Source organism: Simochromis diagramma, unplaced genomic scaffold (assembly GCF_900408965.1).
Source record: "Simochromis diagramma unplaced genomic scaffold, fSimDia1.1 OVJJ01000344.1, whole genome shotgun sequence".
Classification (NCBI taxonomy): domain Eukaryota; kingdom Metazoa; phylum Chordata; class Actinopteri; order Cichliformes; family Cichlidae; genus Simochromis; species Simochromis diagramma.
Window position 1 is genome coordinate 5,369,275 of NW_024387375.1, and position 27,615 is coordinate 5,396,889.

At 40.8% G+C, this 27,615-nt stretch overlaps 1 protein-coding gene across 2 annotated transcripts; it reads left to right on the plus strand.

Moving 5' to 3' along the window:
* The first annotated feature begins 10,959 nt into the window (after nt 1-10,959).
* Nucleotides 10,960-14,476, plus strand: gemin7 (gem (nuclear organelle) associated protein 7). 2 transcript variants are annotated; one of them, XM_040009485.1, is made up of 2 exons: nt 10,960-10,978; nt 13,253-14,476. In XM_040009485.1, the coding sequence occupies exon 2, from the start codon at nt 13,274-13,276 to the stop codon at nt 13,658-13,660; it is 387 nt and encodes a 128-aa protein (XP_039865419.1). In that variant the 5' UTR covers nt 10,960-10,978; nt 13,253-13,273; the 3' UTR covers nt 13,661-14,476. The 2 variants fall into 2 exon arrangements, with proteins under 2 accessions (XP_039865419.1, XP_039865418.1); XM_040009484.1 differs by lacking the exon at nt 10,960-10,978 and adding an exon at nt 11,946-12,030.
* Nucleotides 14,477-27,615: the final 13,139 nt, after the last annotated feature.

Consider the following 27,615-nt stretch of genomic DNA (forward strand, 5'->3'; position numbering starts at 1 on the left):
TCTGCCTAGAAGATAGTACCTCAGTGACTCCACCGCCCACTTCATAGCAAGACACTCCTTTTCCACGGTGGAGTATCTCGACTCTCTGTCCTGAAGCTTTCTGCTGAGGAAAACAACCGGGCGCCTCACTCCCTCCACCTCCTGCAGCAGCACGGCTCCCAAGCCTACTCCAGAAGCATCTGTCTGCAGTGTGAAAGGCTGAGCAAAATCCGGGCTGTGTAGAACAGAATCACTTGTGATGGCTGACTTAAGGTCAATGAAAGCTCTGTCACAGTCTTTTGTCCACTTGACCTTATTCGGCGCCGACGCTTTTGTCAAATACGTGAGGTGCTGCCCTCTCTGCAAAGTGGGGGATGAATTTACTGTACCAGCCCACTAAGCCTATAAATGCCCGCACCTTCTTCTTGGTTGTAGGAACTGGATATGCATGGATTGCCTCCATTTTCCCCACCTGAGGCTTCACCTGTCCATGTCCAACCACATATCCAAGGTACTCCACCTGCGTCTGTGCGATCTTACACTTGTGAGGATTGATAGTAAGACCAGCAGATTTGATTAGCTTTAAAACGCGTCGCAGGTGAGCCACATGCTGCTCCCAGGTTTGACTAAATATCACAACATCATCTAGGTATGCTGCAGCAAAGTCTGACACATCCCTCAAGACCTGGTCCATCAGCCGCTGAAACGTTGCTGGTGCCCCTTGGAGACCAAACGGCATCACCCTGAACTGAAACAGCCCAAACGGGGTTTTGAAGGCCGTCAGTTCCTTTGCCTCTGGAGCTAGGGCCACCTGCCAGTAGCCCTTGCTTAGGTCAAGAGTGGTAATGAACTTACTTCTCCCCACCCTTTCCAAGAGCTCATCAATACGAGGCATTGGATAGGGGTCAAACTTTGAGACAGAGTTGAGATATCTCAAGTCAATGCAAAACCTCAATGTTCCATCCTTTTTCGGGACCAGAATAATTGGGCTGCACCCTTCACTTGCTGATGTTTCAATTATCCCAAGTGACAACATTAGGTCGATTTCTTTCTTCAGCTGTGAAACCAGGAGTTCAGGAATCCTATAGAATTTTCTACGGGGTGGAGCATTATCCCTCAAGTGGACTTTGTGTTGTACCAGTTTTGTAAAACCAGGTTTTTCCTGGAACAAATTTGGATCCAGAAGAGCCCTTAAATCTCCCTGCTGGGAGGGCTTAAGATGGGCCAGTGACACTAAACATGGCCCTGATTTGCCTGTGGGAAAAAACTGTTCTCCCTCCTCTTCGTCCTTGACTACCCGAACAAGACAATGCTGTTTTACCTGCTGCATGGACTGCATTGGCGGTTGCTGCTGCTGCGTGATGGGTTGCTGCTGCTGCTGCTGCGTGAATTCTTTTAACAGGTTAATATGGAAGACCTGATGTTTCTTCCTCCTGTCAGGCATGTACAGCTCATAGTTAACATTGCCAAGACGTTTTGTAATTTTGTAGGGGCCTTGCCACCTGGCTAGCAGTTTGCTGTCTGTCGTAGGAAGCAACAGCAACACATGCTGTCCTGGTTGGAATGTTCTTTCCCTGGCCTTCTTGTCATACCAGGTTTTCTGCTTGTTTTGAGCCACTTTCATGTTTTGCTGTGCCAGTATTGTCATTTGTTCTAGTCTCTCTCTCATTTTCAGCACATAAGCTATTACATTATCTCCATCAGGCTCTGGATTCTCCCATTGTTCTTTCAGCAGGTCGAGTGGACCTCTCACTTGACGGCCATAAAGCAGTTCAAATGGTGAAAATCCTGTAGAGGCCTGTGGCACTTCGTGATAGGCAAACAACAAGTAAGGCAGCCACTGATCCCAGTCTGAGCCAGTCTCTGTTACAAATTTGCGCAGCATGTTCTTTAGTGTCTGGTTAAAACGCTCTACTAGTCCATCTGACTGGGGGTGGTAAGGTGTGGTTTTAATACCTTTTATGCCAAGTAATCTATATACCTGCTGTAGAAATTTAGACTGGAAATTTGTGCCACAGTCTGTCAGGACCTCTTTAGCTATACCTACTCTAGAAAACAACTGCAGGAGACAATTGGCAACCTGTCTCGCTTTCACTGTAGATTTTTCAGGTTTCGCCCATTTGTAAAACATATCTTTTAATCGCACATAAAGTTCTCTTGGAGTTTCACCTGGGTGAATATCCAGGGCTCGAAACCTTCTTCTGTATGTGTCAGCAGTTATTTCGTATTTAGCAAGAATGGCATCTTTTACTTTATCATAGACTTCCGAATCAGCAATGTCCATATGCACATAAGCACTACGTGCTTTACCAGTGAGCAGAGGTACTAGTCGAACAGCCCATTCTTCTCTCGGCCAACGGCAGACTTGAGCCATTCTCTCAAAAGTAGTGAGAAAATGCTCAATATCATCATCTGGAGTGAGTGGCAACAACTTGGGATCTCTCTGGTGAAATGGTTCCTGTCTTGGCAGAGACCACATCTGCTGACCAGTCAGACTAGGCCCCTCATCAGGTTCACTTCCCTCCTCGATTTGGTTGTCCTCTTGTTCCTGCTGCTGTTCTGTCATTTCTTTTACTTGAACTTGCATTTGCTGAAACTGATGTTGCATACTTTTCCATCTTTGTTCTTGTCGGGCTGATTCTCTGTCCATTCTCTGGTCTCTTGTTGCTTGAGACTGCATCAATGATTTCACCAGAGCTGTCAGTTCATCCAGTCTATCGCCAGGTTTAACTCCTGCTTTAGCCACTGGATCAGCTGTAGCACCTTCACCATCCTCTGCCACTTCATTACTGTCATTCTTCTTTCCACTTCTCGTCATCATATTTCCCTCATTCATTAGAGGCAGCACTCCTGACACCACTTGTCAGTTTTGGCCGGCGGTCATAGGTTCTGTCCAATAATATGACGCGAGACTGGAGTAAAAGACATCCATGGATTGGCACTTTATTAAAGAAGGAGCATGATAAGAGCACAAACACTAACCACAACTAAACAAAATGGCTTCCTTTTATACTCTACCTCTTCAGGTGAGCATCCGGAATAGCCCAAGTATGGGGGTTAACTAATCAAAATGAACACATAACCCTCCACACAAACAAACATACAATAACATTAAAGCACATCACAAACATATACATAATTCCAACACATACTATAAACAAACCAATAACATAAGCTTCACCCATTTCTATCTAAATTAAAACCCTCTTTATCCATACTACCTAACCTGGCACACTGGTCTGCTCCAAGAGCTCTTAAACAGGTGATTGAGCCGCTTTCACTCTTTTGCTCCACATCCTGCAAGAAGCAACTACGACAGGTGAGTACCTTTACAAGTTCTCATTCCACATATGTTTAGGTTATTGATACATGATTAACTGCAAGCAGCTCTAACTTTGGCTCTTCTCCGACACAGGTAGGATGGCCAGTCCCACTGTCCCTTTTCCGTTCCAAGCTGTCAATTTAATCGTATGTCAAATAACCTAATAAAAGACTCCAAAAGAACTAATGTGTTTTCTTTATTACCCTATTTTAAATTCCCAATCCAACAGTTTATTATTAACAATACCAACCAGGTAATGTAACCCCTGGTCTCCATTACACCCTGCTATAATCTATGTGCTGCAGTTTACTCTTATTGGTGGCTTTTATCTGTGAACATAATCCGTTACTTTTATGTATTTGATGTTAATGTGTGAACTGTTTTATTTTTTATTGTTTTATGTAAAGCACTTTGGTATGCCCAAGGCTTTTAAATGTGCTCTATAAATAAAGATTGTTGTTGCTGCTGTTGTTGTTGTTGTTGTTGTTGTAATCATTTGATTCAGGTGTGTAGACCCAGGGTCATATCTAAAACCTGCAGGACACCGGCCCTCAAGACCTGGAGTTGCCCACCCCTGTTTTAGGTGGACTACACCTCATGCGGATCTCACTATGGGTTCCAGCTTTTGGCCCACGCACCTGCAAGCAGTTACTCATCTGTGGCTCATTATCCTGCAACTCCTGGCCACTATTTAAGGCAGTGGCTCAAGACTTTTTGTCGCTGGATTGTTGTACAGCTCACATTAGTGTAGCCCTCGCCCCAACTGTCTCTCTTATTTCCTTGTGATTTCCTGGTTTTGATCTCGTTTTTTTTATTTTTTTTTTATTGTATATAGATTTCCTGGACTCATTCTTGTTTCCCACCCCTGGATTCCTGAGTGTGGGTGTTTGGCAGAGTGACATGGCGTATCAAAAGTGGAGCGTGGTGTCGGTCTCCCTACATCCCGTGGATTCCTGGAACCCCCGACTCCCTCACATTTGTATCTTGCTCACTTAGTGTTTGCAAATAATCCTTCATTGCACTTTTTCCCTTGAGTCAGTCCTGACAGATGCACTTGATATGTGGGCGATTGTGGCTCAAGAGTTGGGAGTTCGCCTTGTAATTGGAAGGTTGCCGGTTTGAGCCCCGGCTTGGACAGTCTTGGTCGTTGTGTCCTTGGGCAACACACTTCACCAGTTACCTACTGGTGGTGGTCAGAGGGCCCGGTGGCGCCAGTGTCCGACAGCCTTGCCTCTGTCAGTGCACCCCAGGGTGGCTGTGGCTTTGGGGTCCTTAGGGACTAGTAAAGCGCTATACAAATACAGGCCATTTATCATTTGTGGAGCATGGAACCTCTTTTACAATATCCATGTTTATTTAGCTTTTTGTGTTTAAACTGCTCATCAGTTCACATCACAGTAATGAGAACAAACACTCTGTGGCCATTTAAACTATGAGGGATGATTATGGTAAGAAAGAGGCAAAAAAAAGTAAGACTGTGATCAAATGATTTTTTTCTAACTTATGCTTTAGATCTGTTATGGATATTGTTAGAGAAATAATGATCTCAGTTCTCAGGTCAGCAGCCAAAATATCTCAATCTCTTTTGAAGATTGCTCAGTCATCATGTCAGCCTCCCGCACAGGCTGAGATATGGGGAAGGCTGCCTGCTACACCAAAATTTAGTAGGTCATTAGTAATAGAACTTGGCTGAATGCTGAGGTGGCAATTCAGCAATTTGATTCATGTTACAGCAGCTCAGGGTGAATGAACATGGTGCAATAAAAGTAGTTTTAGAAGTACTTTTTTACAATGAACTTTTACTTAAATTTACTTGAGTTGGGTTAGGGGTTGCCACTAAATTTTATTCAGGTGTGTTGCAGCAGGGACACATTGAAAAGTTTCAGGACACCAGCCCTCGAGGACTGGAGTTTTTGGACTGTATGAAATGAATAAAACTAAAGATATTAAATTTTTTTTAAAGAATCTAGGTTATATACATGTGAGAAAAAATCTAAGAAATGTGGATAAATGTATATATAAAACTTAACAATAAGTAAGGAAAAACTGTACAGGAACACAAGAGGTGTAATCCTTCACTGCTCACATTAACTCTGTGGATAAAAACATCAACTTCACCAGGGAAGACACATAGGATAACTGTTTGCCATTCCTGGACTGTGCCGTGTACATTGAAGGGAATGGAGACCTCAAATTGAAATTTATCGGAAGCCCACGCACACACGGACCAGGACCTCCTCTTTGACTCCCACCACCCTCTGGAACACAAACTTTGAGTAATCAGGACCCTACACCACCGGGCAGAACATGTTCCCTTTAAGCCTGAAGGGAAAAAGACGGAACACACACATGTGAAGAAAGCTCTTAAAACATCAAGTCAGCAAAGAGGCACAGAAAAGAAGATCAGACACCAGCGAGGGAGGATAAGAAGGACAAACACAACAACATTGTCATTCCCTATGTAGCCGGTGTATCAGAAAAACTCAGGAGAATCTCCTCCAAGCACGACATCCCAGTATACTTCAGACCCAGCAACACACTCAGACAAAAACTGGTTCATCCCAAAGGTAAATCTCCTAAACACAAACTTAACAAGGTAGTGTATGCTGTAGTGTAGCGAGAAATGCCCAGAAATCAAACAGCCACTTCATAAACGCACGGCACAACATAGAGGAGCCACCTCCAGGGACAAGACTCGGCTGTTCATCTGCATCTAAAGGACAAAGGTCACTCTTTCAAGGATGCCAATGTTCACATTTTGGACAGAGAGGACAGATGGTTTGAAAGAGGAGTGAAAGAAGCCATTTATGTCCACTGTGAGCGACCATCTTTGAACAGAGACGGTGGTTTACGACACCAACTCTCTGCCATCTATAATCCAGTTTTGAGATCCTTTCCAGATGCCTCAACTCCCACTCACATCCTGGGCCATCTGACCTCAGGAAATTCCATGATAAGGTGGGGTTAGGTTTCACAATGAGCTCACCCAAAACCTTGGCTGATTGTGACCTACACCCATTTTCACGCCTTGGCTCATGTGATTAGGCAGAGGATCATTAGGGGGTCTATTGTCCCTCTTCGGGGGAAACTCCCACAGGGCTTAAATCTGGGACTCTCCACCATTTGACCCTAGAACTGAAGAAGCTTCTCAGACAAGAGGTGAAACATCTTCAAGCGATTTAAAGAAGTCCAGACGCTTTCCTATCCAAGCTCCTTAGACTACAATGACCTGGATGACTGAGAAATTTCACAGACATATGTACAGGATCTTTGGAAATAGAGAGAGGTCGAGTGGGAAGCACTTGGCTGAGTGGCTGAATTCTGTTTGTCTGGTGTCTTACCTTTGTGCAGAGATGGAGTTGTTCAGCAAATGCAGTTTTATTGCACTGAAATAAACTTTTGGAACCAAGACAGGCAAAGTTAAAACAGAATTCATGCCACAAAATCTTTTTCTAGGGGGAGAACAGTGCTTGGTGTCAGTGGGTGGAGTCACAGATGATGGAAACGATGCTTTGCTGAGACGTCGTTTGTGCACGACATCCTGGATAGATGGAGAAGTCCTGATGATGTTCACTGCAGTCCTTACCACTCTCTACAGTTGTTTTTTGTCTTAGACCGTGCAATTGCCATACCAGGTGGAGATACAGCTGGTCAACATACTCCATTGTGCCTCCGTAGCAGTCGTACATGGGAGCTATAGAGATGATGTAGTTCTTAGCAGCCTCTCAAAAGCAATTCATCATTAGAGGAGCTAGTGCAACAGTCATTAAAACATGTGATGGTGGATTTTTGGGCACTGTAATGATAGGATGGCAGACTTGAAACATGATGAAACTACAGTCTGCTTCAGAAAGGTGGTAAAGTTGTCCATCAGGACATGTGCCAGCTGGTCAGCAAACTCCCTGAGTATGTGTCCTGGACTTTTCTGGGCTTGCTGCCTTGTGTACATTCACTTTCTTCAGCCTGGCACTGTTGCTGCTGCTGTGACCTCAGAGGAGGGTTCCAACATGGCTGGATGCACCACTGAGAGAGAGGCAGAAACTGTCTGGGATGCACTGACAAACACTGGGCCTCCACCTGTCACTCAAATTAATAGCAACATGAACAAGGTGTCTGTGCTTCCCAAACTATGTATGCTGTGATGCTCATCTCATCCTCAGCCCCCTGCTGACCCCAATTGGGGGGTCTTCTTCACACAGGTTAAATGGAGACAGACAGTGACAGGATCTGTGTGCAAATATGTTAACTGTGAACAAAGCAAACCTTTAAAGGACAAAGCGTCAGGATTTGTAAATGAGCTTAGGCTACAAATGCTTGGGTGTGGGAAATGATTTACACCTTTGGATTCACTCCTGTGGTTGCCAACCCACAGCTTTCCACTATCTCTTTTCACTTAATGATGACTTTGTAATTTTGAAGCACTTTGGCTCCATCTTGTGAACAAACAAAATCAGAGACCTCATAATGGATTGGATTTATATAGCGCTTTTCAGGGCACCCAAAGCGCTTTACAATGCCACTATTCATTCACTCTCACATTCACACACTGGTGGAAGCAGCTACGGTTGTAGCCACAGCTGCCCTGGGGCAGACTGACAGAAGCGAGGCTACCATATCGCACCATTGGCCCCTCTGGCCAACACCAGTAGGCGGTAGGGTAAAGTGTCTTGCCCAAGGACACAACGACCAGGACAGAGAGCCCGGTCGCCCCATAATGACCTTAGAGCAGGGGTGGGCAACTTCAGGCCTCAAAGGCCAGTTTCTTGCAGGTTTTAGATATCACCCTGTGTCAACACACATGAATCAAATGATTAGTTCATGACCAGGCCTCTAGAGAACTTCAAGACATGTTGAAGAAGTAATTTAGCCATTTAAATCAGGATGGATCAAGATTGGATCAAGGACAGATTGTGAAGTAGTCAGACTCGAACGTCAAGGAAGGTGGTAGGGAAGCAGACTATGCAGACATTTTGGGTTTCCAAGGTGAGCAATTTATTTGCAGTGAACTTAATTTAATGTATAACTTAACAAAACTTCCCCCAAATTAATTCATTTAACAAAACTCAACATAACATGGCTCTGGTGACACAGCTCACCTCTCCTCTCTCCTGCATCTGGTAGAGACTGGCTTTAAATAGGGCCATCAATTTCCCTCCAATTGCCCAGCCAGTACCACTCACTCAACTGAGGGATCTAAAACTCTACTCAGGTTATCTAAAAACACAAAACCTCTACACACTTCTAATATGCACATTTACACAACGAAATGGCAGTATTAACAAAAGGAAAAACATTCAACAAATCCCTTTAAACATTAACACAAACAAAAGGAAGCATCTCTCTGGAAAAAGAAACCCCTCCACATGGTTTGACCTGATGATGTCCTGTGTGACATGATCAGGACTTTAAAATGAGGAAATGCCAGGCGGGCATTTCCCCACACCTAACACTCATGATGACTGAAAAGACAAACAGAGTAAGTATGAACAAATGACTTAATCTGTAACATAATAAAGTATAAAGAAACATAACTTAGTATTTGTCTTAATTTGCAGAATGTTTGATTTGCCGGCAACAAAACGCTTACACAAACAAACCCGGGATAGTGAGTGAAGCAATGTTACCTGACAAATAGCAAATCATAGCAAATACATAGAAACAGAATAATGTGTACAATGTGCAAAAAAAAGGTAAACACATATGGGACAAATGGAGAGAATTGCAACTGCTTCTCCACTTTGTCACACAGATCTAAAACCCGTGGGACACTAGCACTTGAGGCCTGGAGTTGCCCACCCCTGCCTTAGAGGAATAAATCTTCTCTTGGAGAAAAAGCTTCTTCATTTTCTCAGCTGAAGTTCGATACATTTTCAGATCTTTAACTACAATTTAATATTTTATTATTCATGTGGCTGCTTAAGTTATATCACTTAAAAATTGTCTTTCTACATCACTAACCTACACAGAATGAAGCAACAGTTGGCATTTCTAACCAACTGTTTTTTCTTGGTATTCATCTCTGGCTCTCTTCCACATCATGTCTTTTGTCCTGTCTTCCTCCCCTCACTCCAACCGGTTGCAGCACGCCCCTTCCTGAGCCTGCTGGAGGTTTCTTCCTATTTAAAGGGAGATTTTCCTTCCCATTGTTGCCAAAGCGCTTGCTCAAAGGAGGTCATACAAGTTGTTTTTTTCTCTTTATGTGTTATTGTAGGATCTACCTTACAATATAAAGTGCCTTCAGGCAACAGTTGTTTTGATTTGGCGCTGTATAAATAAAACTGAGTTAACCAATCACCTTTTAAATTGAACCACAAAAGCCCTAACACACACCTGTATCTTCAAACCAACACTCAGTAAAACATGTTTTCACAAAATCCAAAAAAACTCAAACGTTATTTATTAAAAGCAAAATCCTGTTTTATTTTCCAGTTCCATAGTGTGGAAAATGCATTACTAGAAATAAGAAAAAATCCAACTTTATTGCGATTTCTCTTGAAATTTAGAGAGCTAAATAATGTCAAAGATATATTAAAAAAAAAAAAAAAAAGAATGAATGAAAATGAAATAAAAATCACAAAATATCTTCCTTTATGTCATGGTGGTCATAAGAGGTGTGGACCCAGGCGCAGACAAAGATGCAGGACAGAGTGTTTCAAACTGAGCCTTTATTGCAGCTGTAAGAATTACCACAAAACCACCAACAAAAACCTAAACCGGGGACAGCTAAACATGAAACTATAAAACTAAACAACCTGAAACATGGAAACATAGCTGGAGAGACACTGGGGAAGATGAGCAGGATGACCAACATGCATGATACGCAGACGCTCCAATGAAGAACAGAGGTAACCACACACTAAATATACACGCAAGGGCTGTGTCTCAATTCAGGGGCTGGACCCTTCCGAGGCCGCATTTGAAGGCCGACTACGTCACAGTGACGCGACGAGGGCTGTCCCAATTCGAAGGCTGCTCCAAATGCATCCTTCATTCCCCCGAATTTGAAGGATGGGTCAGGTGTATCCTTCGTGGCCCAACCTATCCCAGGATTCATAACACAGCCCAGCCAATTCCAGTTTCCAACAATAGTGGCAGCTGCTTAGTTTTAATATTAATCTTATTACTCTTTCTGGGTCACAAAGTAAACTTTTAGCATATTTTCAGGCAAGAATGTAGCTGTGTCAACTTCAAATATCTGCTCACATATTTGCAAAAGTGCTCCAATGTTTTCGGAGACTCAATAGCTGAAAGGGTGGTAAGGACTCACTAAAGCTGACGAGAACACCAGACTCCCTGCACATTGTTTTCAGACCCCGTGCGGTCTTTTGCCACTCAGGTAACTTAACAATGTTATTGTTTGGCTTTTTTCTGTGTTTTATTTGTTCCTGAGTAAATCGGTTTGGCTGAGATTAAAGTTTTTACACAGCTGAATAAACAAATAGAAAACTGATCAAACAGAAGTGTGAGATGGTAGAGAATTTACTCCAATGTCCTGTTATATTTAAGACAGCAAGGAGCAGACGGCTGAGTTTATTAGACACAGCTGGTGACGCAAATCTGAAGGCTAGACCGTCCTATTTCACAGCCTCGCACTTCCAGCCTTCTCAACCTGGCCTGAGTAGACTGCGAAGGCCGGGTCTCTGAAGGATGCCGCCCTTGAATTGAGACCCAGCAAAGGTAACAAGGAAATGGCACACAGGAGGGAGACACAGCTGAGCCTAATTAGACAAGACAATGGGGAAGCAAAACAGAATACATGACCTGAGACACAGACCTTCAAAGTAAAACTCGAAATACAACCGTCTTAAGGGCACAAACTTGAAACTACACAGGGAACACAGAGTACAAGGACCAAAACCTCTGAACTAGAAATGCAAAACAGAAACCATCACACTAGCAGTCAAACCCCAGATAAAAACAAAGGTCTATAATAATATGAAAACCAACCCAGGACCGTGGCACCTTATGTCTATCTATCTGGTTCACTTGAGCTCTGCTTTGCTACACTGTTTACTACACAGTGGCTGTGGGGCAAAACAAGCCCCAGGTGTTGTGAACAGTTCAACTGGTAACTCATCTTACTTCATCTTTCAAAAGTATGTGCTTTCAAAATTTATGTTGCAACATAACAACGGACTAGTGAAAAGTTATATATATTGTTTACATCAGTGGCTACAAAATTTACTTATGCTCTGTGGGTGGATTTTTCAAATGTTTGCGACTACAGGTCCTGAAGAAAAATGCTACAATGAGCTTAAATGACAACAGAGGAGGTAATTTTCAGCAAACTGGCTTGTAGCATGACTTTGATTTCAGAAATGCTCTTCTGCTTATGTCGGATTTAATGAATGGTTATTTGACTTACTTTTGACACACTTTTAACAAGTTACTTTACTGTGTCTTTAAAAAGTAATTGTATTCAAAAACGTTATTTTTAATGGTATTTACAGTTGCTTCTTGATATCTCTACATGTCCACCTTTATTATTATTATTATTATTATTATTATTGATGTATAGAATAAAATATTTCAAAATTCACTTTTCAAATAAAAAAAAATTGCGAATATTATTTGCAAATTTGGCTCTTTGCCCTCACGTCCAGTAGGGGGCGGTAATGCACATTTAAGCTGATTTATATGCGCAAATGAATCCGTCGAGGAAGAAACCGAACAACAAGGCCTGGGACTAGATAGCTGTTGCTAACGGTGCTAACACGAGAAAGCACACAGTAAGTAAAGGAAAGAGCTTTTGTGCATTTTAATTCGATTGTTTCACTATGCTTTCTGGTCGTTTTGTGCGGTTATGTTGTGTCTAAATTAAACGGGATTGTAAACCAAGTGTCTGACTGTTAATGAAGTTCAGTTGATCATAAACTGGCCAATTTTACTTTTCTGGTAAATTTGCCTAATGTAGGTCAGCGTACATGAAACTTTTAGCTCACTGTAACATCTGCTCTGGATGAAACGATGATATAAATCGGTTGGGTTTTTTTCGTGTTTATTAATAACGTAAATTTGAAGTGCATTTTTACAATGAAAAGTTCCAAATGTATTTAAGAAAGAAAGAAAGAGGGGGGCGGGAGAGAAAACGATAAAAAAAAACTTAATGAAAATGTGGATAACTTGTTATCAAAACCCCGAATGGCGCATCGAATATTTGCTTTAATCTTACAAAGGCACGCACAAAAGGAAAAACACAAAATCAAAATATACTTTACAGTGATATGCAGCTGAGAATGGGATCAAATCATTTGTTAATCAGCAACTCTTAGCGAGCTATGAAAGGTTTGTTGATTTCAGTAAAGCTAAGAATGCACGACACTAAGGCGAGTGTTGTTGTTGGGTATTTTGTTTGTTTGTTTGTTTGTTTTTTGCTTGTTTTTCTTATGTCTCCGTTATATCTCTCTTATCCGTGACATGCTGCTTTTAATTCTGCCCATGTCAAACATCTTTGACTGAAGACCAGTTCTCAAAAATCGGAACACGGATATGCGTAATTGACAGGATAAAGAGGGAAAAAAAGAATAACCACTTATACTTAGAATTGTTAAGATGTCATTTTGATCCCATAGAAATGAACTTAAAACAAACACATATGGTTTACATACATTTTGTAGCAGGACCTGTAACTATAGCGCTATAATTACATAACTGCTTTTATACCTGTTACTTAATGTAACTAATAGATAAATAACTTTTCCATGATGATCCCCCTCACTTCATCTTAAATACTTAGTTTGCTGAGTCTTACATATAATAAGAAAAGTTAACTGACAATTTACAAGTGACAGTGAATGACTTTTTCATAATATTGTAGCTAATCTTGAACTGCAAGTAGATCTGTTTATTTTTAGTTTGCAGTTTAATCTTTTTTTTTTGTGGTTGTGCTTGGAAAAGTTTTTCTTGGGCACATTTATTTTCCTGCTCCTGACTTTTATTTTCCTTTTGCAGGCTTTGGCAGAAGCAGTCAGCATGGCGACTCCAGTGCCCGTACTCCGCCTGCCCAAAGGACCTGACCCCAACAGCCGTGGATTTGACCCCAACTCGCCCCGCTTCATCGCTCTCTGCCGAACCTCCATTTCCTCCTCAGCAGCTTCAGATACCGACAGCGAGCAGCTGCAGAAAGAGCAGGATGCTCGATCTGTGCTGAGAGAGGGCTTCCTCCGGTGCTTGCTCTCCATGACCAACAAGAAGGTTCAGTTCCAGATGTACGAGAATGTGAAGGTGGAGGCCACATTTGGGGCATCAGACATTGACGTGCTGAACTTTCAGGTGTCTGACCTGCACACTCCCATTGGTGTGCAGAAGGAGGCTCTAATCAGATGTCAGGATGTGATATCATTCACCTTTGATGTATAAACATGTTGCTTTTGTGTGTGCGGTGGACTGGATTATATGCTAGTGATTTGACTGCATTCAACAAGCAGTCCCACTGTTTCAACACAAGAGGGAGTCGCGTGCCTTTGTGTCAAGAGGTAGCCATCCAAACCTCATGGCAGAGTTTAGTGGTTGCTCCAGAGCTCAATGATACTCTCAAATATCAGAAGTGCCACTAGTGGTTTCATAATAAGTCTCAACAAATGCCTGAGGTAGAGGCTGTAACAGTCTGCAAAGTTAAAGAAGTGCAAAACTTCAAAGATAATGCAGCTTTTTGAGGTCCGTGAATCCTGCCAGATGTCACCTGACATTTAGCCTCAGTATCATGTTTATGAACAGGTTTCCTGTCTCAGTTAAACATCAGAGTTGGATATGTACAAACATGTTACTGCTGTACTGGTGCTGGAGTTGTGAAATTGCCTCATTCAATTTAACTGAATGTGGTATATAAAATATTGCACTTAAAAGAAACACTTTTGTATTCTCTGTGAAAGTGATCAGGACTGTGTGGCAAAATGTTATTTTTTGCAAAATAAAATGTTTAAAGAAATAACTGGTAAATATTCATGTTTAATGAAAAGCTCAATTTCAAAAGCCACTCTTGAATCGAGCTCTTTTCCTAAAGTGGGCTCATTAAACTCTTCCTTTTGGCATTGTGCAAAGGTCTTGAGGTACCTCCATTTCTTTATTTTTTTCTACAGAAATGGGAAGTATGTGTGATTTATTGAAACGTGCAAAAACATACAGTTTAAATAAAGCAAACTTTTTGTACATTTACAGTACAAGCTTCAAGGTCAATATTTTGCAAGACAATCTTTATTCTTCAGCACATCCTGAGCTCTTAGACAGCTTTTTTGTAATTTCTTGAAGTAGTCTTCAGGAATAATTCTCTGGGCTTCTTGAAGGACATTCAAGAAGCTTTGGATGTTGGCTTCCTTGTGTGTCGTTCTCTCTTAAGATAATACACTGCTTCAGTAATGTTGGAGGCTAATCCATGATGTCTTTCATTGTCTTTTTCTATCCAGCTATGCTTCTACTGCATTGGCAGCATGTTTGGGATGCTAAAAAGTAAAGCATTTTCCAATCAGATACTTGGAATCTTGGTGGTATTCCACGGTTCTGATAGTACCTTTCAGTGTTCATTATTCCACCAATTTTGAAAAGCTTTTTAACACTGCTCCAAACCACACTAGACCCTCCACTGTGTTTTACAGATGGCTGGAAACCTCTTCCCTGACCTCGTCTAACTAAAAAAAAAAAAAAATCAAATGTGGATCACTCCATAGGACCTGTTGCCACTGTTTTTCAGTCCAGTCCTTGTCTAGTTTGGCATTGCTCAGCCTGTTTCCCTTAGGAATGGCTTTTTGATGGCCACTCTCCCACTGAGACCATTTCTAATGAGACTTCAGTGAACAGGTTTTTTGTTTGTTTGTTTTCCCCCCTTATTCTTAAGGACACAACTTTCGGATGTTATGTCCTTGGCTGTGTTGGCTGTAGTTTGTAATTTAGGTCTGACACTTGTCCTCCACTTGGTCAGTTTCCTCAATTTTTTTTAAGATTGCACTGCACAGCGTGTCAAGATATGCCAGGTTCAGCTGATACCTCTTGTGGTGGAATTACATTGCTCGTGCAAAAATTCTCTTTTATGCCTGTCAGATTTTATTATCTTTGGTATTTAGCTTAATAATATAATAATGATAATGGTAATAATAACAGTTTACTAGTAATTAATAATTCTTTAGATTAATCTAAAGAAAAGGAGCAAATTGTGGGGGATTTTTTTAGGGACGGGTTTTTGTTTTTTTTGTTTTGTTTATTCAACAACAGGCTGCTATTAACTGTCTGAACTGTTCAATTTAAAATGGATTCTTTGCCAAGTTGTCATTATCTGTAGACACAACACTGGTGCATTACTTGAGTTAGGTGCTTTTTATGTTTGGGTGATTCATAGGTCAGTGTTAAGTGACTTAAACATTCCTCTCAAAACAATAACAAAGCATTCCTCTGAAATGGTCGGCTATCTGGAAGCTATATATATATATATATATATATATATATATATATATATATATATATATATATATATATATATATAGATAGATAGATAGATAGATAGATATCTATATATATATCTCCCACTTTTGTGTAGTACTGTATAATGTGACTAAGGGTTAGGTTCATACTAAATATGACACCAGTCCATCACAGGGCTAAGAACATAAAGAGTAACACCATTCGTACTCAACCATATCTATAACCAATTTAGAACCATCGTCCAACTCAGTGGTTCCCAAACTTTTTTTGCTAGGCCCCCCTTTTGTTTTACAAGAAAAATGTTGGCCCGAGCCCCGTGCTAGCAGTGTCCAAGCGTTGTTTTTTTTTTTTTTGTTTGTTTTTTTCCCTTTTCATACCGCGCCCCCCCTGCAATGCCCCACACTTTGGGAAGGTCTGGTCTAACTTAACATGCATGTGTTTGGACTGTTGGAGGAACTGTGTGCATTCACAGGGAGATCATCCCAACTCCACACAGAAGCACCTCCAGCCAGTTGGAATCAAAGTCTGTCCTGTAAGGCTTACCACTGCATAGCTATATTTTAACCCTTTTTTATAATTATTTAAAAATGCCTGACAACAAAGCTACAAACTGAGTTTTCTCCGGTTGGCTCTCTATCATCATGATGACCAGTGTAATATCTGTTTCATCAAACTGGTAGAATAGTTTGTCGACTACAGTAGCAACAGTTAGTTGCACGCAGTTTTTATATTTATTGGTTTCTGCTTGAAAATGTATTATTATTTTTGTTTTGTTTTTTTTAAGAAAAATATATGTGCCAGTGCCCTTGACGTACATATATCATACTGGATATTTAGTTTGTTTGTTTTTATTTGGAGAAATTAAAAAACAAACAAACATTTAATCTATAAAAGTGTGACAGCGATTTCCTTGATCTTCAGTTTCATATTCATAATAATGACATTAAACGTAATAAAAGTGTTGCTGTACAATGAGCTAACTTAGACACAGTTCAAAACCTCATGTTCACACGTAGAACTGTTATAGTATGTTATGAACACTTTAAGTCTTCATACTCAATTGATTAACTGATCAACTGAAAATTGTAATTTGTTCCTCTCAAAGGTTTCATCAGGTACAGAGTATAAAGAAACAAAAGATATTTCTCCAATATCATCATAAAAGTAATGATGTTTGGACTGCAACAGTTTTTAAAGTATTATCTTGCTATCCTCTTTCTTAGCAAGTTTTTCACAAATGTTATTTTTTTACTCGTGAAACTCATTTGGTGGACTGTTCAGCAGGATCTCAACTGACTGACTGAAAATGATGATTCTGATGATCAAGAAATTTGTAATGATGACAATTCTAGGTTCATTATCTGTCCTTGTTTCAGACCTTGCATCTATGGATGCAGATTATAGTGATGCGATTATATTTTTTCAGTCATTTTTACAGCATGGAACATACAGTCCTGATCAAAAGTTTAAGGCCACTTGAAAACGATTTAAAAAAAAAAAATGCATGGTTGGATCTTAACAAGGTTCCAAGTAGAGCTTCAACATGTAACAAGAAGAAATTGGAGTAAGACAAAACAATTTTTGGAGCGTGCAATTTATTGAAAACAACGCTTTAACTGAAACAGTCTGCTTTACAGATGATCAAAGGTTTAGGACCACATGCCTTTTAAAGGCCAAATATGTGCAAAAATATGGATTCATTGTCATTTTCTGTCAGGTAGCACGCTTGCATCAAGCACGCCGTGAAACAATTTTTGAAGTGATCAACAATAATGGTGGACCTACTTATTACTGAGTTCGTGTTTGGGACTTTGATTTCTGTTTTTGGGGGGTTTATGGGTTTTTTTTTTGTTTTTTGGGGTCCTAAACATTATATCAGCTATAAAGCAGCCTCTTTCAGTTTAAGCTTTGTTTTTAATAAATTGCATGCTCAAAAAACTATTTTGTCTCACTCCCATTTCTTGTTGTTACAGTTTGAAGCTCTACTTGGAACCTTATAAGATCGAACCCTGAAAAATATGATTTTTTGCCATTTTTCAAGTGGTCTTAAACTTTTGATTGGGACGGTATAACCTAAATCAACTGTACTCTTTGATGAATCAGGATTACACCAGATTGTTTTTCTTGAATGTTTCAGTAATAGAGCCCATACTGACTCAACATATGATGGCAGCAAAGACATCCGTCGTGTAAGTCCCTGATCATTAATTAAATACAGAAGAACAGTATTGGTCATTGTTTTGTACCAGCCTCATGGGGAGGAGGAGGGGTGGCATCAATACTATTTAATCTTCCTAAAAGGTGTATTTTGCGAGTTCCCAATAAGTCATTTTATTTGAGTGCCATTAGGCGGTCGTGCTGTGCCTGTGTCTCTTTTTGTACCTGAATTATCTGACCACTCAGTGGAGACAGTCATCAGTGAGGTAGTGACTCATCCCCCCCCCCCCCGCCTCCCCGCCACCCCACATTGCTATCCCTCTCACTCTCTCTCACCCTCCCTAATCCGAAATATGGCTTAAACCTCTGCATGACGTCATCAAGCCTGTGTGATTGAATCAGGAAGCCCTCAAGGACAACCAATGTTAATTTCATATACTGTTCTATGACCAGCAGCTCTCAACTCCCCCAGCTCTCACTCTCACCTCTGTGACTATCTGCAGTAATGTATACAATACATAAACACATTCATTTCAATTTTATACAACTTCATGCTTTAGTTGGTTCCTGGTTCATTTTCTAATAACACTTCCGATCTGATATCTGATAATGTATTGGAGGTAGGCATGTCATTGTCAAAGTCTACAATGAAGAGATGATTTATGAACATAAATACAGAGGGCTTACAAGGTGCAAACCACTGGTGACACTCAAGAACAGAAAGGTCAGATTAGACTTTGCTAGAAGACATTTAAAATACTTTGCACAGTTCAGTGGACGGTCTTTGGACAGATGAAACCGTAATGAACTTGTATCAGAACAATGGGTAGATCACAATGGTCATCTGTCGAACATGGTGGAGGCAGTGTTTGGCATGGACATGTATGGCTGCCAGTGGAACTGGGTTTTTGTTGTTTATTGATGTGACAGCTGGTAAAAGTAGTAGGATGAATTACAAAGTATACAGGGCTATACTTTCTACTCAGATTCAGCTGAACTGATCAGACTGCTTCACAGTGCAAAGAGATAATGGCCTAAAGTAAGCTGCAAAAGGCAAAAACTTGAATATTGCTCAATGGTAATGTAAATAACCATTGAGCAAAATCCAAATACTTCTGGACAACATCTTTAAAAAAATGCAATTAAAAGAAAATGGAAACAAGCAGAAACCTTTTTCAGCTCACTGTTTTGGTGTTTTCGGTGAACACCTTCACAGATTTGGTTCTATCTGACTGGTAAAAAGCTTTTTGTTAAAGAGTCTGTTATGTCAGCATGCCAGGCTGTCATTGTTCATGCAAACGTGACCTAGAAAATTAAGCTTTAGTATGGAAAAGATCAGTCCAATTTGAGGGGAAGATCTTTGTCAAACAGATGCATTATTAAGTTGGCCGAAAGAGTGATCTCTTCATGACTTCACTTTATTCAACAAAACAAATATTACATGAGTATTTTCTAAAGGTTAAGTGAGAATGAGCTTTACAAGGCAGTTCTGAAGGCCGGGTGTTGGCTTATGCTTCCCGATATGCCGCACTGCACTTGAACACGCTGTCTCAGTGTTATCTTTTCTTGCTGTTTGCCTTTCCTGACAGTCTGCTTCTCCCTGATTTCAGTGGAAAAACATCCCTGCCTTTTAGTGTATGCATGTGTGTGTATGCTGGTGTATCAGTCACGATGGTACAAGGAATCTGCCCCTGTACACTACCATCGGCCGACAGGAAGCACATTCCGCTCTTTCCTGTTTGTGGTCCTCTGTCACTTCCTGGCAAGTGTCTGATAGCTCTCAAAACCACTTAATCACCCTTTTTGCCAAAAACACCAGCCAGCAGACAAAAATAATTGGGCAGTGACCTCATGAATTGGTATTTTTAGCACATTTCATTATCAAAAGGGGGAAGAAATGATGATTCACATGATAACATTCATTGGAACAAGTATTAACCCAAGTATAAGCAAGTATTAACTTTGGTTGTCATTGCATCAATGCTAGAGTTAAACCCGTTAACATATATGGTAACGAGGACTAAGTTTCCTCTGAGCTGTGACACTGGGAGCACAATGAATGAATATACTGGAGTATGAGATGGGGAATTCACTTAGCCGGCTGATGAGTCAGTGAAACTGCTTTTCATTCCTCTGCTTCCTCAATGAGTCAGTGTGATCACTTTCTCCCTTCAACTTCACATTTAATTTAATATTTTTGCTTATTTGTAACTGACTTGGAAACATTGCGGTTGTTGTCTTACTGCTCATTCTTCTTGTTTAGTGGGGAAGGCAAGCATTCACAGTACCAGCTTTACATAGTGATGCTTGCGTACCCTTTTCTCATTACATGTGCCTGCAGTGTCACTCTGCCTCTGTGTAGACAGTTTTTTTTTTGTTTGTTTGTTTTTTTGTACAATGAACAATTATGCTAAAAGTGAATGCTAAAAGAAGGGCTAAGGGGTCCTGATTAAGCATCAATATAAAATGAGTTGGAAGTAAAAATGGGTTGCTTCAATCCCCCCAAAATTAAAAGAAAAACAGTAATGAAAAAAGCCAACTTTGTCATTCATTTTACCACGCTTTTCTAAAATCTAACTGAGAAACTTTTAGTTTAGCTTTTAATTGGGTACTGACAAAGACCACAAAGAGAAACCACAATTTTCCCAGATTACCTTCCTAGTTAAATCCAGAATTAAATCTAAACTCAGTTTCAGGTCTTTTCTTATCTTAAAGACCTCCTTGTACCCCAATAGAGCACTTTGCTGTCAGACTGCTGTTTTTTTGTGGTTCCTATGATATGTAATAGTAGAATGGGAGGCAGAGCCTTCAGGCCCCTCTACTGTGGAAGCAACCCTCGGTTTGGATTTGGGAGACAGACACCCTCTCTACTTTTACAATCGTGCTGAAAACCTTTCCTCCACAGTGTGTCTTTTGCCCTGCGTCCCTCCTTCACCCAAAACCAGTCAGAGCAGATGGCCGTCCCTCACTGAGCCTAGTTCTGCTGGAGGTTTCTTCCTGTTAAAAGCAAGTTTTTCCTTCTCACTGTCACCAAAGTGGTTGCTCATGGGTGTGTGGTTTTTGTTCTCTGAATTATTGCAGGGTTTTACCTTTCAATATAAAGTGCCTTGAGGGAACTGTTGTTGTAATTTTGTTGCTTTATAAATATGACTCTGAATTGAACTTCTCTGTGGTGCAACCAACAGGCAAATCACTAAAAACTATCTTTGTGAGACAAAAGGCACTAAATTTGATACAGACCTTTAGTGCAAGGTACAGTATGCCAAGAAGATTGTCCGATACTTTGCCTCCTGACTGCTCATTTGCTTTCAGCAGTTTGCATACATAAAAACATTGTGTCAGCAGACATGTGCACAGTTCTAGACAACTGTATCATTCTCTGTTTACTATGCAAGGCAGCAGAATTACTTTGTACTTAAGTGTCTGCTTTCTAATTATGAACTTTATACACAAGTTAATGAGTTCAAACATTCTCACAATGGAAGTGCTGAAAATCCCTCAATGCAATGATTGTAGTAATTATGATTAAATTAATCCTATAATATTACAGCCACCAGTGATGACAGAAAAGATTTATGTTTATTTCTAAAACACAAATTAAATATTCATTATAGAATACTGTAAACTATGTAAGGAAGTGAATGAATGAGAGAGTGTTTCTGGTGCTTCCCTCCTTTATGATTATAGATATTATTAAGAAGAATTGGGTAAATAAATGAATAAAACCCCATTTATGTTAGCGCATACAATACAGTCACAGTACGTTTTCTAAAGTAGAAGTGCTGATATTTACTGTAAAGTTCTCACTGAAGGTGTTGTCAAAGCAGCCAGGCAAACAGACACAAAAGGAATGGCTGAGTCACAATCAGTCCCCAGGTTTGTTTGACTTGCCACCGCGGGGAATGTTGGAGGATCTCCAGCAATTGTGAGGGCCAGGCGCTCTGTGGCAGCCTCATTTCCCCAGCTCAAGTGGCCAGGGAGATAAAGAGGTCAGCAGTGGAGCATGCCAGGTGGAAAAAGCCTGGGATCCAAACAGTAAAAACCCCTTAGGCATTGAAAGACTCAATTTTATTTGTGTTTAGGGTGAATATATGAACACAACAGCATTTTGAGACTGTTTCCCATAAATGAAGCTGCCAGTTGTTTAAATAAAAAAGTGAAGATACTAAACTATAATTTTCCTTTTTATTGGCCTGTAGCCCTGCAAAGGAACCAAATCCATATTGGACTATATCTATCCATGCCCATGATCAAGAAGTTGCCACAGCATGATATGGGAAAGTGGAGGCTTATGTCCAACTCAAGTCTAGACAGGAAGACATATGAGGAGGTGGGAGGAGAAGGGAAGCGCCAATTAGAGTGAGATTAAAGTTATCTCCATTTATCTATAAGTCTGTAGACTCTATCACGGCCCACTCCCTTCCCCACAGGAGTAAACACAGGAAGATGCTGCTAATTACTGTCTGTGATGCTGAGGACCAACTGATGTCAGCGCTGATTGGACAGGTTCATCAGCTGTGACCAATCAGGACCAGCTGGAAATGCTATTATTGAGAAGCTTGTGAATATTTGAGTGAAGGTTTGACTGATGTTTATCTCTGAGATCCTTTTTTTCTACACGTAAAAGTCACATTTGTGCAGTCATCAATATTCCTATTAAATATGTTGTATCGATTTCAAAGTCAGTTTACTGACTGCCATCATGATATTTCAGCTAATGCCAGGATCAAGTCACAATGGTCATCTATTTAATCCTCTGGTGTATGACATCTATACTGTATGTGCAAAATTATGAAATTTTTTTATCAACTTCAACTGTACCTTTTTGGTCCCAACTAGCAAACGTTAACGTGCTTATCTTGCAGGGATGTCGAACTCCAGGCCTCGAGGGCCGGTGTCCTGCACGTTTTAGATCTCACCCTGGGTCAACACACTTGCATTAAATGATTAGTTCATTACCATGCCTCTGGAGAACTTCAAGAAATGTTGAGGAGGTAATTTAGCCATTTAAATCAGCTGTGTTGGATCAAGGATACATCTAAAACCTGCAGGACACCGGCCATCAGGGCCTGGAGTTCGACACCTGTGATTTAGAGGTTCACGACATATTACAGATCTTACATCAGCTGAACTATGGTCATGTTAATATGCTGAGCTTAGGATCTAAGGTAACGTCAAAGATTCCCAACTTTATTTTTACAAGGCCTTAAAATAGCTATTTTTAGATTTTACATTTGCATTTTTGGCCTATGACAGCTGGTATAGGTTGCAGTGTACCACAGCATTCATGGGATGAGAAGTGCGTTACCACCTGTCGAGGTTGCCAGTTTATCCCAGGCAGCAGTTAAAGTGGGATTTGGCAGTTGGAGTAACCTGAAGATTGGGTGTAGCAGTGCAGCATAGGGAAAGGAATCACTTGGAAATAAGCCACATAGTTTGTTTTGGGAGCACCAGAAGAATTTTCTCAGTGTACAGGCTGTTATCAGTTGACCTGTACTGATACTCTGACATTCACTGCTCTTCGTAGATATTGCGATCTGAATTCAACAAGGTATAAGCAGATGTGTAATGAGCTATATGGCTGCTTTCCAACCCCCTAGACAAGATAAAGTAAGTAAAAATTTGGTGAGCGACTAATCAGCATCATCACCTTCAATATTGACCTTAAATTGATACCTGTTAGCCTTGATGTAGCCCAACATAGACCATGAACAGCACAGCCAGCCCTCCACCACTCCAACATCGTGCATTACTGTAAACTTCACCCCGGTACTGCAAAATAACCCGTTTAGCCCGCAGTATGCCAAAATACCTTATATTTTCACACAATCTTTAAACAAGAAAAAATTAATATACTTCTTCCATGACCTCAACTTTATTTACATCTGCACCATGAACACAACTCAGAGATGAGGATGAAAAAGAACATGTTGAGTGTGTAGGCAGACAGTGGGATGTCATTCTTTTATTATTACTGCAGTCAATAAAGCAATGCCAAGCTGTGGCACATGAAAAATAAACTCTTTGAACAGTAATATACATTAAGTTGTTTATCAGATTTGATGGTTCACTCAAGCCTTACTTTTGAAACATGATTTGAACCATATGTTATTCAGAAACCTTTCAGCTATGTTTGCTAATAAGACAAAAATAGGAACACATTGTTGATGAAAATGATTTTCCCTTTAAACCCTGCTTCAGGTGCAGGCATAGCTGGACTGGCCATTGGCCATACCGGGCATTTGCCGGTATTTGCCGTTTTTTTTCCCCTTTGTAACAGTATAAACAATGAAAGGTGGTGGATTGGCCAGATGCTGGCAGATGTGTAAAAATAACTCAGTTGTTTGGTGGTGGCTATGGCGGAGCTTCCACAGAGGCCAGCGGGTGGATGAGAGAAAGGGGAGGCAGGAGGAGGAGAGACCCGAGGCGGCCACCGGTCTGAGTGTGGTGAACTGAACTTCAGGTAAGAAGTTATGACCTGCAGTCTATCTGGGTCAGATATAAACCAAGTTTAGGTGGAGTTTATTTTCATTGTGCTGACTTTTTACAGTCAGTTACAATAACTCGTACTGCATACTAGCTAGCATGACGGAGTTTCTATACAGCTGGGTGGGTGCTATGATGTTACAGATAGTGAACTTTACTTTATTCATAAGGTTAGTTGGTAGAGTTGCCAACCGCCCCTTAAAAAATGGAATGGTCCCTCATTCAGACAAAATATTACGCGTTTCGTATTGAGCTGAGAAGGAACACAGTTTGTCCCGTACTTCAGCTACAATGGAAAAAGACACAAAGCTGGAGTTATTCTGTGTCTTTATGCTGTCAGCTGCCTGTTCTTCTCTTATTCTCTCCCCCTCTCTCTCCTGTTTCTACTTCAATCATGAAACTGATCAATGATCAGCTGATCGGCTTTTCTCTTGTGTTTGTTTATCGCCCACTTTGCACCAGAAAGAGGAAACCAGCGGATGTCGTGCTAAACAACAGCAGCATGTTCAAGCTTGATCAGCTGTTGTTAGAATTTATTTAATATTAATTTCTACTATCAGCTGATGTTTGCTGGAGCCACAGCTGTAAAAGCTGCTGGTCATGATATCAGTTTGGATATGTGGTGAGAGGGAAACATGAAGATGAAACCAGGAGATGTCCTTACTGAATCATCAGAGCTGAACAGGTGATGGAGAAACAGGTTTACCTTTTAGGTGACATGAGTGAGTTGAAGGGAAGTTATGAACTGTTTCTGAGAGACAAATAACACCAGGATCCTTTTTTAGGTAGCTGACAGCTGGTAACTGTGCAGGGGCGGGTCTAGCAAAGTTTTGCCAGGGGGCCAGGTAGGGCATTAACAGGGAAAGGGGGGCACAAAGAAATACTTTTCTTTCTTATTCTCATTTAAAATGTCTAGCTTTTAATAAATAATTATCTGAATCTTACAACCAAAGTTTTTATCTGACATAAGATGTATAGAAATCATAAATATACCAAAAAGACACTGTACATCACTGTCACAACAGCGTCTGCTTTCATTCAAAGACTTTATGGTTTTTCCTATAATACCTGGTGGGCCGGTCTCTAGTCAAAATGCCTGGGCCGATTTTTTGTCCCAGTCCAGCCCTGGGTGCAGGCCCAATCCTGTCCTTAGTTTTTTTGATGGGATCGTATTATTATTATTAGTGTCTCATAATATGATTGCTTGAAATGTTTCTATGACCTTGAATGTCCACATTACTTTTAAGAAATAAGTGTTTCTGGTGTTTTGTAGGGCTGTCGTGGCTCAAGAGTTGGGAGTTCATCTTGTAATCAGAAGGTTGCTGGATCGAGCCCCGGCTCGGACAGTCTCAGTCGTTGCGTCCTTGGGCAAGACACTTCACCTACCGCCTACTGGTGATGGCCAGAGGGGCCAATGGCGCGATATGGCAGCCTTGCTTCTGTCAGTCTGCCCCAGGGCAGCTGTGGCTACAACTGTAGCTTGCCTTCATCAGTGTATGAATGTGAGAGTGAATGAATAGTGGTATTGTAAAGCGCTTTGAGGGGTCCTGAAAAGCATTATATAAATGCAATCTGTTATTATTGTTATTATTGTTTTGATTATGTTTTCTGTGGCATGGAAACTTCCTTGGCAGTGGGGGTGGGTATACAGCTATTTCATCAGGAGGTAGATCACATACTCATAAAAGTTGATGTTCTTTTAGTCATTAGCCGAGTCTTTGGGACACTTAAGTACTACATCTAAGATCAATTTTGTGGTGCTTCAAAGAGTTACATAAAAAAATAGATAAATATTTTCATGCAAAAAGAAGGAGATGCTTACAAAACATGACACATTGCTCCACATGAATTGTCTGAAGCCATACAAGCCTTTTAAGAAAATTATAAACAGTAAATACTAATTTAATACAGAGAATATATTACGTAATCTGGGGAACAGGGATGTGAGTGATTTTTATTTATGTTGCTAGTTTGCAGTTTTCTGATGGTACTTTTCTCTACTTGTTTCCTTAGAAATATACTATTAATTGTAAGTTAACTTACTCTTGAGTATTTCCATAGTCTGCTATTGTTACACTCACATTACTAGTTCTTTGCTGCACACTACTCTTTTACCTTTCCTTTTTTTTTTTGCTCTTTTTTTCTGTATTCCTCTGTCTCTGCAGATCACCTGTGACCTTCTCTGGTTTAATGCAACCCAGCCCACTCAACCTAAACAGCTTCAAACACTTAAACTGAGTCATTTCACCTTCTCTGGCTTCCCTCCTTCTTGTTTTCCTCTTCATCAAAACAACATTTCTACAGTGGGCTCAGAGGCTGAACTAATTGCCTATAATTTCACTTAGACACGCACTCACGTCCAGCCCTGCACTTCACTACTCCAGACAGCAATCTTGGTCTCTGTCTTACTTGTTTCTTCCCTTCCTCTCCTCTCGTTCTTGTATTCTTTCCCCCAAGAGACATGATTTACTTCTGTCATGGACAAGGACATCTGCCTATTAGCGAGTGCCACTGACGTAGGCATTGCCATCCCCTCCTGCTTATTATCCCCCTTCCTCATCCGCCTTCTTCTCCCGCTCCACCTCCTTCTGCCTTACTCAAATTGGGGTCACCAACCTTCATCATGCAGGCTGGTGAATCATCAGTGGGACTCTCGGGAGGAGGGACTGCCTGTCCAGGATACTTCCGTCCTCCTCCCTAAATTACCAGGGTAACCCGACATTGTCTGCTCTCTACTGTCACACCACTCTGTCGCACAAAGAGAGGAATACAGCAAAAGAGGGAGACACTGAATATGAATGAGGGACATTGCAAGAAGATGGGGATTGTGAAAGATCCAGTAATGCTTACGTAATAAAATCAAAGCTCACCAACTCCTATTGCTTCATCAAAATGCTGTCGCAAAATTATAATACACTTTAGTCATTTTATTAGTCTACAAAAACATGGGAGACTTTATTCCATCATTACTTTGCTACAGTTTTTTTCTAGTTCATAAAATCATCTACGAGGTCCAGCTCCAAAGAGCAGAAGTTAAAAGGGTTGATTCATCCATTTCAAAATAGTACATTTCTTAAATGTAGGCAATAAATTACCAAGAGTCCAGCCAGCAGTGAAAGTCATAGTCTAGGACATATTGGTCAGAAAATTAGCCACTGTACAGGCAGGTGAACAGAACTTAGCAACCCTCATCAAACCATTATCATTGGCCAGATGACCTGGTTAGAGCACCCCTGGCATGATGAGAGGTTCCCACATTA

Coding starts and splice junctions, on each gene's coding strand:
- gemin7 (XM_040009485.1), top strand. CDS start 13,274: ATGGCGACTCCAGTGCCCGTACTCCGCCTGCCCAAAGGACCTGACCCC.